Source organism: Bufo bufo, chromosome 8, assembly GCF_905171765.1.
Source record: "Bufo bufo chromosome 8, aBufBuf1.1, whole genome shotgun sequence".
In the NCBI taxonomy this organism is placed as follows: domain Eukaryota; kingdom Metazoa; phylum Chordata; class Amphibia; order Anura; family Bufonidae; genus Bufo; species Bufo bufo.
Genome location: NC_053396.1, coordinates 182,986,083 through 182,998,695, shown reverse-complemented (window position 1 = coordinate 182,998,695; position 12,613 = coordinate 182,986,083). Strand labels below are relative to the sequence as shown.

Genomic DNA, 12,613 nt, shown 5'->3' with positions numbered 1-12,613 from the left:
GTAAGAGGACCGACCAAGCATCTTTTTCCATCTCCCGTTTCTAAAATCGATTCCATATACACGTCCCCTGATAGGGGACGTAACAGGGATTAAACTGATAGGAATAGTACTACTTAAAGAGGACCTTTCACCTTGAAAAACATTGTGAACTAAGTATGCTGCCATGGAGAGCAGCGCCCGGGGATCTCACTGCACATACTATTATCCCTGGGCGCCGCTCTGTTCTTCCGTTATCCCCTCCGGTATCTTTGCTCACTAAGTTATAGTAGGCGGTGTCTGCCCTTGTCCTGTGGGCGTCTCCTCCTCCTAGGCTGCAGCGCTAGCCAATCGCAGCGCACAGCTCACAGCCTGGGAGAAAAAAACCTCCCAGGCTGTGAGCTGTGCGCTGCGATTGGCCAGCGCTACAGCCTAGGAGAAGGAGACGCCCACAGGACAAGGGCAGACACCGCCTACTATAACTTACAGAGCGAAGATACCAGAGGGCATAACGGGAGAACGGAGCGGCGCCCAGGGATAATAGTATGTGCAGTGAGATCCCTGGGTGCCGCTCTCCATGGCAGCATACTTAGTTCACAATGTTTTTCAAGGTGAAAGGTCCTCTTTAACACACCTTATAATAACGCAGAGAGAGGCAACGCAGAGAAGAGGAGTCTGAAGAAGAGGAGTCAGAGGAGGAAGGTGGCCTTTGAGAAGGTGGAAGACCAAACACAGCATTCGTCCCAGGGGGCTTGTTGTCACCTTTCGGGGACCCTTGGTGTTGTACTTGGCTGGGTGGAGGAAGAGACCTTCAATGACATCAGTGAGGACAAGGAACGGGACATGGCTCAGCTTCGTATCCAACCTTGTGCAAATGGACTGTTTGCGGTTGTTTGCGGTGCGTTAAACAGGGAGTTTAGTCTGTCACTGTGAAGCGGGCGTAACCATTACCCCAACTGATCGATACATCATACCTGATGTTTTAAAGCACGTTATTCCCAAACAATTAGGAAATGTTAGGTGATTTATGCCCTTTACTGGATTTAAAACCCGACTCTGCGTCACCTACCAACATTTCCATGGGGAGTTTTGCCATGGATCCCCCTCCGGCATGCCACAGTCCCAGGTGTTAGTCCCCCTTGAAACCAACTTTTCCATCACTATTGTAGGCCAGAAAGAGTCCCTGTGGGTTTTAAAATTCCCCTGCCCCATTAGTCTATGGCGGTTCGCCCGGTCGTCGTTCGCGAACATTTGCGAAAATCTGCGTTCGCCGTTCGCGAACGGAAAATTAAGTCGCGGACATCTCTTACCCCCGCGATCCTAGCCCTGAATGCCAGCTTTTCTAATTACTGGCCTTTGAAATTCTGATAATCTGTCATGTGGAGACAGATAGTTTTTAAAGCTTATTGCGGTGGCCTGTCCCCCACAGTACGTCGTGCCCCAGCCGCCACTACTTTTCCAGGCGAGCCATCTCTTCTCTGCACAACCAAGTAGGATACAAAATCAGGTGTGCACTGTGCAACGCCGTCTGTGGCAAGGTGCACCTCTCTACGGATACGTGGACCAGTAAGCACGGTCAGGGACGTTATATATCCATAACAGCACACTGGTTTAAATGCAGTGGTGGCTGGGCCTGAGGCGGATAGCAGTTTGGGTGCATGTCCTTCCACCCCCGAGGATTGCAGGGCGCCTTCAGTTTGCCTCTTGTTGCTTTCTTCCCCTCCTGCTTCCTCATCCTCTACCAGCTCCTCATCCGGTCAGCATAACACCTTCACCACCAACTTCAGCACAGCCAGGGGTAAACTACAGCACACAGTTTTAAAACTTATCTGTTTGGGGGAAAACACCACACCGCGCAGGAGCTGTGGGACGGGCCCTTGAACAACAGACCCGATTAGTGGTTTGTGCAGTCAGCCTCAAGCCCGGCCCTGGTAGTGTGCGATAATTGGCAAAATATCGTAGAAGCTCTGGGACTAGCCGGTTTGACCGCACATCCTTGCCTGGGCGCCATGTAACTGAATTTGGTGGTGCAGAGATTCCTTAAAAAATTTCCCCGATATGTCAGCGCTGCGCATAAAGGGGCGGGCTGTCTTGTGCGCGCTTTCTGCGTTCTCACCCTGCTGTTGCTCGCCTGTCATCGCTGTGAAGCGTAACTTCGGCCTTCCCGCTCACCGCCTCATATGCGACGTGCCCACAAGGTGGAACTCCACCTTGCACATGCTGGCCAGATTGTGCGAGCAGCAGTAGGCGATAGTGGCGTTTCAGCTGCAGCACGCACGGGTGAGTCGCTCTGTGGAACAGCAACACAAATGACTGTGCCTCCATGCGAGACCTGTGTTCCTTGTTACGCTGTTTCTAGTACTCCACCAACATGGCCAGTGCCAATAACGCCATTCTCAGCGTAACTATCCCACTTCTATGCCTCCTTTAAAAAAAGCTGCTGGCGATGATGGAAGAGGATGTGGCACAGGAGGAGGAGGAGGAAGAGGGATCATTTCGTAGGGGTTTCCGGCCAGTCATTCACAAGTGGCTCCGAGGGTGGGTTCCTGCACCCACAAACGCCAGGTACACAATTGTCCAGCCAGGGCACAGTTCTGGAGGATGACGAGGTGGAGAATGAGGAGGAAGAGATGGAGGAGGAGAAACCATGTTCACCGCAGGGTGGCACCCAGACCAGCTCATGGTCATCACTGGTGCGTGGCTGGGGGGATACAGAGGACACAGACTATACACCTCCCAGAGAGGACAGCTTTTCGTTGCCTCTGGGTAGCCCGGCACACATGAGCGATTACATGCTGCAGTGTCTCCGCAACGACCCGCCGAGTTGCCCACATTCTAACTCGTGCTGATTACTAGGTGGCCACGCTGCTGGATCCCCGTTACAAGGACAACGTACCGTCCTTAATTCCGTCAATGGAGCGTGATCGTAAGATGCGCGAGTACAAGCGCACGCTGGTAGACGCGCTGCTGGTGGCATTCCCACCTGACAGCGGGGGCACAGTAGAAGCACAAGGCGAAGGAAGAGGTCGCTAACGCAGCTGGGGCATCGCCAGCAACTCAGAAGGCAGGGTTAGCCATTGCCGAAATGTGGAAAAAGCTTTGTCAGCATGCCACAACAACCAGCACCACCATCTGATATGGAACGTCTTAGCAGGAGGCAGCATTCACCAACATGGTGGAGCAGTATGTGTGCACACACCTACACGTACTGAATGATGGGTCTGCCCGCTTCAACTTCTGGGTCTCCCAAATTTAGCTGTCCTTTACGCCCTTGGAGATGCTGGCCTGCCCTGCAGCCCAGTGTATTATCTGAACGTGTGTTTAGCACGGCAGGGGGCGTCATCACAGACAAGCGCAGCCGCCTGTCCACAGCCAATGTGGACAAGCTTACGTTCATTAAAATGAACCAGCATGGATCCCACAGGACTTGTCCGTACCTTTTGCAGAATAGACATGTATACCTGCTTTAACCAGCCATTGTTATACTGCAGCGCATTGCTCCATTCTTGTATTTGGATATTTTACACTCTTTTGGAGTGTACCCTAATTTTAAAAAATAAATTAAAACCAAAAACCAGTGTTGGCTACCTCGTCCCTCCTCCACCGCCGCTTCCACCTACACCGCTACGTCCACCGACTCCTCAAACTCCTACTCCATATGGAACTCCACCTCATTCAACAATTTTTGGGGTGTGATGTACCACTGCTATAACCTAGTAGACCGGAAAAAATAAATTGCAGTTACAATTTTCGGGTAAAAATTCACCAATTTTGGGTGTGAAGTACCCACTGCTATAACCTAGTAGGCAGGTTAAAAAAAATAAAAAAATTTCTGTTACATTTTTGGGTGAAATTTACAAATGTTGGAGTGTAAAATACCCCTCCTCTACCTAGTTGACAGCCTTAATAATCTCAATAATTTTTTTTTTACATTTTCAGGTGACAATAAACAATTTTTTTCTGTCATAGACCCCTGCTCTACCAAGTAGACAGGTTAATACATTTCTGTAATTTTTCTGTTACATTCTTGGTTTTGACATTATACAATTTTAGACGTGAATAAACCAGTGCCCTGCATGAAAATTCTTCTTTAATTGATGCGCGCCACCTCCTTTGATTCAATGCTTAAACTTTAAACAAGTTGTACCACATTTGCGCTTTAATAATTTTTCCACATTTCCGCTTTACTCTTTTGGCCAAGATTTGCGCTTCAATACTTTGTCCCACATTTCCGCTTTACTCTTTTGGCCCACATTTGGGCTTCTGTAATTTGTCCCACATTTGCGCCTCAATAACTTTTCCCTTATTTTCGCTCGATCCCAATTTTTTTAAATATATATTTTTGTCTCCCTTAAATTTGGTCTCTTTTTCTCACGCTCCCTCTCCGGCATGGAACCCTGATTTGCCGATAACCGTGATCACACATGGTAGGCTCAGAAAGAACATCGAAAGTTGATAGAGAAGATATACAAATGGAATGGTGGATGTCACTGGGGCACCTCTACATAGGTGACAGGAACATAAATTAAAAAAATCCGTCAATTACATTGTCAAGTGCCATTCTTTCTAATTTTGCCGGATAGAAAACCCTGCTCTGCCATAGTTGACAGGGAATAAAATTTAATAAATTCTTCATTAATTTATGCGCGACACATCCTTTCATTCAATGCTTAAACTTTAAAAAGTCTGTCCCACTTTTGCGCTTCAATAATTTGTCCCGTAAATTCCGCTCTATAATTTTACATTTTAAAAAATGTATCCTCCATTGGATGTGGTCACTTTTTTCTCACGCTCCCTCTCCGGCGTGGAACCCCGATTCCCCGCCACCCGTGATCACCATGGTAGGCGCATAAAAGAACATCGAAAGTTGATAGAGCAGATATCAAATTGGATCGTGAACATCACGGGAACGTGCAACATGGTGGGGCAGTAAGTGTGCACACGCCTACACGAACTGACTGACAGGGGTCAGCCCCTGCAACGTCTGGGTCTCCAAATTGGGCACATGGCCTGAGCTTGCCCTTTACCCCTTGGAGGTGCTGGCCTACTCTGCAGCCAGTATATTGTCTGAACGTGTGTTTAGCACGACTGGAGGGGGTTATCACAGGTTATATTTCACAATGTTTTGGGGTGTACCCTAATTAAAAAAAATAAAAATACATTTAAAACCAAAAAACAGTGTAGGCTACCTCCTCCTCCACCGCCGCTTCCACCTACACTGCCACATCTACCGCCTCCTCAACCTCCTACTCCATATGGACCTCGTCCTCCTAGATCAAGATTATAATTTTTTGTTTTTACGTATTTTATGTTATTTAAAATAATTTCCCTATCCACATTTGTTTGCAGAGCACTTGCCATGCTCTTAACCACATTTTGATGCAATTTGCAGCCCTCTAGCCCTTTCCATGACATTTTTACAGCCATTTTAGTGCTCAAAAGTTCGGGTCCCCATTGACTTCAATGGGGTTCGTGTTCGGTATCAAGTTCGGGTCCCGAACTCGAACTTTTTTGTGAAGTTTGGCCGAACCCGTCGAACCCGAACATCCAGGTGTCCGCTCAACTCTAATCCCGGACAGTCTGGGCATTCAGCTTCCGATAATCCATGCGGAACCAGAGACTCACATCTTTATTCCGCACCAAGACTACTGGAGCAGCCTAAGGACTTTGATTCTCCTGGATCACCTAGTTTTCCTACATGCTGGCTACCATGTGCTTCACCTCCTGGTACATTTTGGGCGGGATTTGCCGGTAACGTTTCCTGATCAGAGCAGCATTGCCGGTAGGGATTTCGTGCTCGATGGCGGAAGCACACCCCAAGTCCTCATCATGTCTCGAGAACGCCTCCTGAAATTCCCAAAGAGCATCATCCAACAACTTCTGTTGTCCTGGAGTCAGGGTCTTGCAGTTCACCCCCATCCAGGCCATGATCACTCACCTGTTAATCTCTGCTGTCTAGGTCTCAGTCTTTCTTCGATGGATCTCTATAGCATAGGTCCAGGAAGGTTTCCTATCTAGCTGTAGCATGAAGCCCCTTCAGTATTCCCAGGAACGGTTAACTCGCAGTCTTCAACATTGAGGCAGCGTACAGGCACACGTCCATCCTTCACAATAGCAAGGGCCTGGGCTATCAGTGAGCAAGTTTGCGTTTTCTCCTGGTAAGCGGGCTTGATCAGGACCTCTAGTCCATTCAGTTGTCCTCTGGCCCCCACCGGCAGCATCAATATTTATTTTTGTCAAGGCGGGATCCTTACCGGGGTCCTCCGTGGCACCTTCACGTGCCCTATGGGCCACCCGGACATATTGCTCTTTTGCAGATTACAGCTTCTCACCATCTGCTGTAGAACCTTTTGGGTTGGCCGGTGTGTGGTGGCCTGTTAAAAATACTTCGGCCCTTCTTTGGCATAGAGTTGATGGTCTAGGTCTCTCTGCACATTCATACCTAGCGTCACGTCCATTCCTCTCCAAATGGTCCACCAGCATGACCACCTTCTTGCCGACGTCTTCTTCAAACAGTCGGATCCACATCCAGACTATCCCTCAGACGTCCATCTCTCTGTTATTGACAGACGCTCCCATCTTCTAGCTCCATCATATGTCCAAAGTGTCTTTTGAAGAACTCCAGAGGCATAAGGGTGCACTCCAACCCTGTATCAACTAGGCAGCGTACCTTCTGGTCTTCCAACTTGGCTTCCATAACGGGGCTGCTGGCATACAGATCGTGTTCCTCATGTATAGGACTTAGCTTTGGTGTACCGCCGTAGGACGCCCAGCGACTGCGGTGGTCGGAAGTTTAATGTCGGCTCAGACTTCATCTGTTCTGGGCACTTTCTGGCCATATGGCAGTACTGTCGATAAGCTCAGCAGAGGGGCTCTCTTTTGAAAAGTCCCTTGACCTCAGTTATCCTGGGTGAAGTGGTGCGGGGTTCTGGGGTCATTACCAGAGAACGGTGGGATCCTGTCTTTATCTGGGACACTTCCAGCCGAAGTTCTCTCAATTCTGTCTGCAGGGCATGGACCACATGCTTTAAGGACTCTGAGTCCTCAGACCCCAACCGGTCCTCTGTAGCATGGGTGCTACTCACTACTCTCGCCACCACAGGCATGTTCTCTAAATCTCTCTCCACAGAGGCTAGGTAGATTATGTAGAATGTCGGCCATCATCTGGGTCATCTCTTGCAATCTGTCCTGTAAAAATTTGTTGGAGATCCCCACTATTAACTGGTCTCATAGTAGCCGGTCCACTTTCCGGAAGGCTCCCATGGCCACTGGGTCTCGCCGCTGTATTTCATTTAACATCTTCTGTAGGGCGTTCGAGAGTACTGCATTAGGGTCTCGCTCTCTTGCTGTGGTGGGTTGAAGTGGCTCCGCAACTGCACTACTTTAGCACGTCCCCCCTGGGCTCTTTCCTCCAGGGAGAATATTTTCTCTAGGGTGTCTCTCTCAGATTTGAGCCTTCACATCAATGTCTGTCTGATGTCACCCTCCAGAGCCCCTAACGCAACCTCTGCCCTCAGCTCGGGGGTCAGGTTACACATTCTAACCGCACCGCACCCTTTCAGTCCAGTCCAGTCCTGCAAAGCCATGTTTTTAGCATCAAATTTTGGCAGATGACGGCATGGTGGGGCAAACTGTATCAACAGTGTTGGCATTGCAATGGCCCACCTTTGGCCATTGGCACCGGGGGAAGGTCTCCCGCCGCATTCCCCTCACAAACTAGAAAAGCAACCCCAACACCCGCCTTTGCCAAAACAGTATTTTAATTAAACGTGGATTAAGACTGAGACCCTTGTGCTGCACCACGCGGCGCCCTCCGATGGATGCCGGAGGATAGTGCAGTAAATAACCTACTGGCGAACACAATTAAATAGCCATGCCTTTACCTGTTATTACCCTAAAATTCAAGAACAACTGTTTGGGTGTGTGATATGGGCTAGCCTGCAGTGCAGCACAACAGCTTACAAACTTGCAATGCTCTACAGTATTCACCCTCCCATAACTGGTCTTGTAGCACGTGCCTGCGTATTCCTTCTGAGCCAAAACGCCAGCCTGGCTTGAGTTTGTGGGGAAGTTTATCAGCTCTCCAGTGTGAAATGTCACTTTAAATTGTGGAGTCCTTGCAATGAACAGCCAGCAACACTTGTGTCCTGACACAAACAGAAATCCTATCTAACAAACTACAGGATTGGTCTCGGTCTCAAGGGTTCTAGGCGCCAACACTGTCATGAGGTGCGTGCACGATCAGTCTTACCGACACGGTTCTGCTCTGCATCCGCTGGTGACTGTGAACCGAACAAATGCCTCTCCAACAAGCATGCAGTACCGCAGTGTATGTTGCTTTGCTCCTCAGCTATCATCAGCGTTCCTGTAAGCAATCCTCATTTCTCTGGACAGGATCAGGATCTTGGACGCACTCAGCTTCACTTAACTGCAGCTCTGGTCACTGAGGGATGCTCCCACACCTGGATGTCGACGGATCCTCTGCTCACACAGTTCCTCAGTCTCAACTTCTGCTAAGATGGCTGCTCCCTTTCTCCTACAGGCTTTGTAACTCCACCTCTCATGAATATGGAAAATATGCAGTCTGTTAGCTGTGATTAGGAAAACACAGCATCTTGTGGCCAAACAGCAGAATGTCAATCCAGATCATTTAACTTGATTTAAACTAAGTGTTCAGACAATGGTTGATAATAAAATGGCTGCACAAGCTGAGAAATGGGGGTCATTCGAAATTTAAGTGGTATTATACCTACTATAAAAAATGGAAAAATAGAAGCTCTTTGCGCACATTTTTGATCAAACGTGTGTTGGGCCCATCTACCAGGTGTCAAGGTGGCTTCCGTAGAACCTCTGCCAATTAGCTGTTTAAGAATGCACAGGTGTTCCTGTGAGCGCTGCAGCCTTCTCCCTGTTCACCAAACCAAGTGTGTACATTGTATAGTGGCTTTGCTTGATATCCCGCTCAGCCCTGGTTACTTCTATGGGGCTGAGTGGCACCTTGGCCATGAATGTGAAGTTATACGGCCTACAAAAAGCTGAGAGAAAGCCGCGGCACTACTGCGAGTGCCCCTGTGTTCTCAAACAGCGGACCCCCACCACTCACATACTTGTGACCTATCCAGAGGATAGGTCATCAGTATATAAGCCTCAGAAAACCCCTTTAATACAAGTCACTTAATAATGTATTGTTATTATCCATATTGTCTCCTTTGCTAACTAGATTCATTTTTCCAGCACATTATACACTTCTCATTTTAAGCGGTTACAGCCACCTCTGCCTTTTCCTATAGTGTGCAAGCACGCGACCACCACAGGGTGGATGAAACCATGGAGAACAAGTGTAACACCCCAGAATGATGTTACCACTTCTGCACACTGCTACTATCTCTATTGGTCTAACCTGTATGTCACCTATGCATTCTATTTCAGGTTTACCATAATGTGCATTCCTAATGATGTTTGTTTGTTTCGTGTAATGTGCCTGGTTGACCAGCAGGTGGCAGCAAACATGGAAGAGCTACAGTTAGGTTGAATGAAGCTTTCCTTTCCATTCTAGCTTACCCCCTGCTAGGGACAGGTGTGGAGGGCACGTCTCTTCTGGACGTGCCCAACCAAGCCAACCAGAGCACCCCCTCAGCTCTGCTGGCCATGGAGGCCGAAGCTTAGAGCCTCAGGAGCCAGGATGAAAGTTCCCTGGCCCAATTTAGAGACAGACCAAAGAAAGAAAGTGCAACATCCAGAAGAAAGCAAAGTCATACAGTCAGCCTGTCAGAACAGCAGAGCCAGAAACCAACACATGTAGCAGAGACGAGTTTGCCTGCCAGTTTTAATGCTAAAACCTGCTGGGACCAAGACAAAATTTGAAGATTGTTTTTGATGAAAATGTATTCAAGTAAAGCTGCTATCCAACTTTTTACTCAATCTTTCTTTCAAATTCCTCCATTACATCCCCCTAATTATTGCTTCAGAGCCAAAGCCTGGGGTCCAGCCATATCCAGGTAGGAGCACCGTGACACACAATAAGAGAAATTATTGGCCACACTATACCACTCAGCATTCCTATACCTGGGTCGCATTATATAGTGGGTCCTAGAGGGAGGTGCCCTGTAACGAGGGGCAAGCGGCGCGTGCTTCCTTCGCAGTACCACCAGCAACCTGTGCAAGGAGAGGGGCAAGGATGTAGCCTGGGTCCTCGTCTCCATGCCAGCAGGCAAGCAGCAGGGGAGCCGAGCGCCGATAATGATGATCGGTGCTCGTCTGAGTTGGGCTGCTGTGAGTCACGTAATGCTGGCCACGTCATGTGACTCACCAGCCAGGCCTATCTAAACAAACAGCCTGCTGGCCACAGGTTGCTTTATACGCTCCTGTATTCTTGGCATTGTGTTCCTGAATCCTGACCTAGGCTCTGCTCGTTTGACCTCGCTTCTGCTCATCCCCTGTTGCTTGTCGTGATCTCCTGGTACTGATTTACGACTTGTGTTTGGACTCGCTCTTGTTGCTCCTTTGCACTGATTTGACTTCCTGGTATTTGACTTCGGCTAGTTTGACTTGCTTTGTGTTCTGTTTGTCCTGTCTTTTGCCATGCACTTACTTAAGTTAGGGACTGCCGTCCAGTTGTGCCCCGTTACCTAGGACAAATCATGCAAGTAGGTAGGGGCAGAGGCGTGGGTGCCAGTCAGGGGTGCACGCTTCCCTACCCTAGTCCGTGACACGCCCGTTGCACAAGCAGCATATAATGTGATGGCAGTATGGACACTCACTATACATTAGTAAGTGCTTGGTATTAGCTTTGTCTACATAATAGTAGTGAAACAACCCATTCAATTACCTCAGCCCCACTTCAGCTTTCAACATTACACAAGTGATGCCTTTATTTCTAGTTATCCACACACATGCTATATTTGCTATACTCACATTCCTGAGGGACTTCACAATATTGGTTAAACTAATCTTATGAAGAGTACCGATGATGGGAAGAGGCATTGGTCCAGGAGGCAGGTTTGACCTCTCCAATAATATCTTTATATACTTAGCCAACACGCTGGCTATGATAAATGTCAAGGGGACTGTAGTGACCCAGTATAAATCCATCCTGTGAACAGAAATTCATATGCAGAATTAGTAAAGAGGTTCCCCATTATCTCCACAACACTCAGGTACATTAATATTATATGGAAGGGGCGACCTTAATAGAAGGATGGCAGGAATTTCAACTGGCTCCAATGGCAGATACAGGGAATTTTATTTCCCTGTAGCTGCCTTCAGGGGTCTACATAGAGATAAGGGTCTTCCTTCTTGTCCTGGTTAAAGCTAAAAACATCCCTAACCACCTGAGAAAGGAGGACCCCCATCTTTCTTTTTATAATGATTGGGTTAACTTCCTACACATCTGTTTGCAGGACCCGTACAATATGGTAGGTTGCCATGTAAGGGGTATACGTTAAATTATGGTAATTTCTCCCCTGCAAAATAGGTCTTTTGAAAACTAATGTAATTACTGTTACTCTGCTGCCCTCTAGTGGTGAAACTTTACAATTACTTTTATATATTGAAAGGCTTAGCAAGGGTGAAAAATACCTTCCTATATGGAGTTTTATTGGCAATGCTCCATTGTAAACGAACAGGCAAAGAGGTATATTCCAAGAAAGAGAACCATCTCACCAGCGCTAACCACTTGAAAGTCTTGGGATTTGGCAAGGGAATATAGCCAAGCCAGATATCCATCCATCCATCCATCCTCAGACAGCTGGTTCGAAGTGCTTGCCCCCATCAGTATAAGGTAGGATTCTTGCTGGCTCAGTGCAATGCTTTGGAAGTGGCTTTGGTAGGGTGCTGACTCTCCTTAAAGAGGCCAGTCCTGTATAGAGACTTACTGGAAGTACTCCATGACATGGAGACTTATTGGAAATGGTCCAAGGTTATCTTTCTTGGGAGATACCTCTTTGCACATACTAAAAGAAAAAGAATCCTGGATGATGTTACTTCCTGGAAGTGGGTAGTCTGTAAAAGTGTAGCAGAGAGCAAAGTGGGCCGACAAAATAAGGGTGTGATTCAAATAACAATGACTGAGTTTTGTTTCCGGCTCGGAGAAGAGGAGCATTGTTCAACGGAGGAAAAAAGACAAAGGAGACAGGAGGCCGCGCCTCGTGTGTGTGGCTGTATTACAGTCTGAATGCACTTTATACAAGATGCGCTTACCATGTGTTGTTGTGTGGAGCCACAACAACTTTATAAAGCTTGTCCCGGTATTCTCCCGTCCAGCATGCGGGTTCCTGTACTGCTGCCAAGGTTCCTTTTCTCTGCCCCAGTTGTGGCAAGAGAGGTAAAATATTAAAGATAAAATGGAAATTTTTCTGAACCTTTTTCCGGCGCTGAACACAGGAGGCGTAGATGCTTCTTTTTTAGAAAGAAAGGTTTTTTTTGTCAACGCGTTTCAAGGGCGTACAGCCCTCTTCATCAGGACAATAAAAAGTATATGCTGAGAAATAACAGAACATCGTCTTTTAAACAGTATTTTGGGGCGCAGGCCAGTGTTTTTTTTGGGGGGGGCGGGGAGCTAGTAACTATGACGCTACCCGTGATGTCAGGTCAACACACCCCCTATCTATTTTGGCTGTCACCGGGAGTACAGCGCTGC

The 12,613-nt window shown here is 47.9% G+C and overlaps 1 protein-coding gene across 2 annotated transcripts in view; it reads right to left on the bottom strand.

The window, feature by feature from the left end:
* The window catches only part of LOC120977520 (cytochrome P450 2F2-like), a 265,903-nt gene extending 254,854 nt beyond the window's left edge, over positions 1-11,049 (bottom strand). The window contains exon 1 of one of the 2 annotated variants that reach the window (XM_040405512.1): positions 10,891-11,049. In XM_040405512.1, the coding sequence (XP_040261446.1) occupies positions 10,891-10,959 (69 nt within the window). In that variant the 5' untranslated portion in view covers positions 10,960-11,049. The remainder of the gene's footprint in view (positions 1-10,890) is intronic. The other variant, XM_040405511.1, reaches the window with a different exon arrangement.
* Between the last annotated feature and the right edge of the window lie 1,564 nt (positions 11,050-12,613).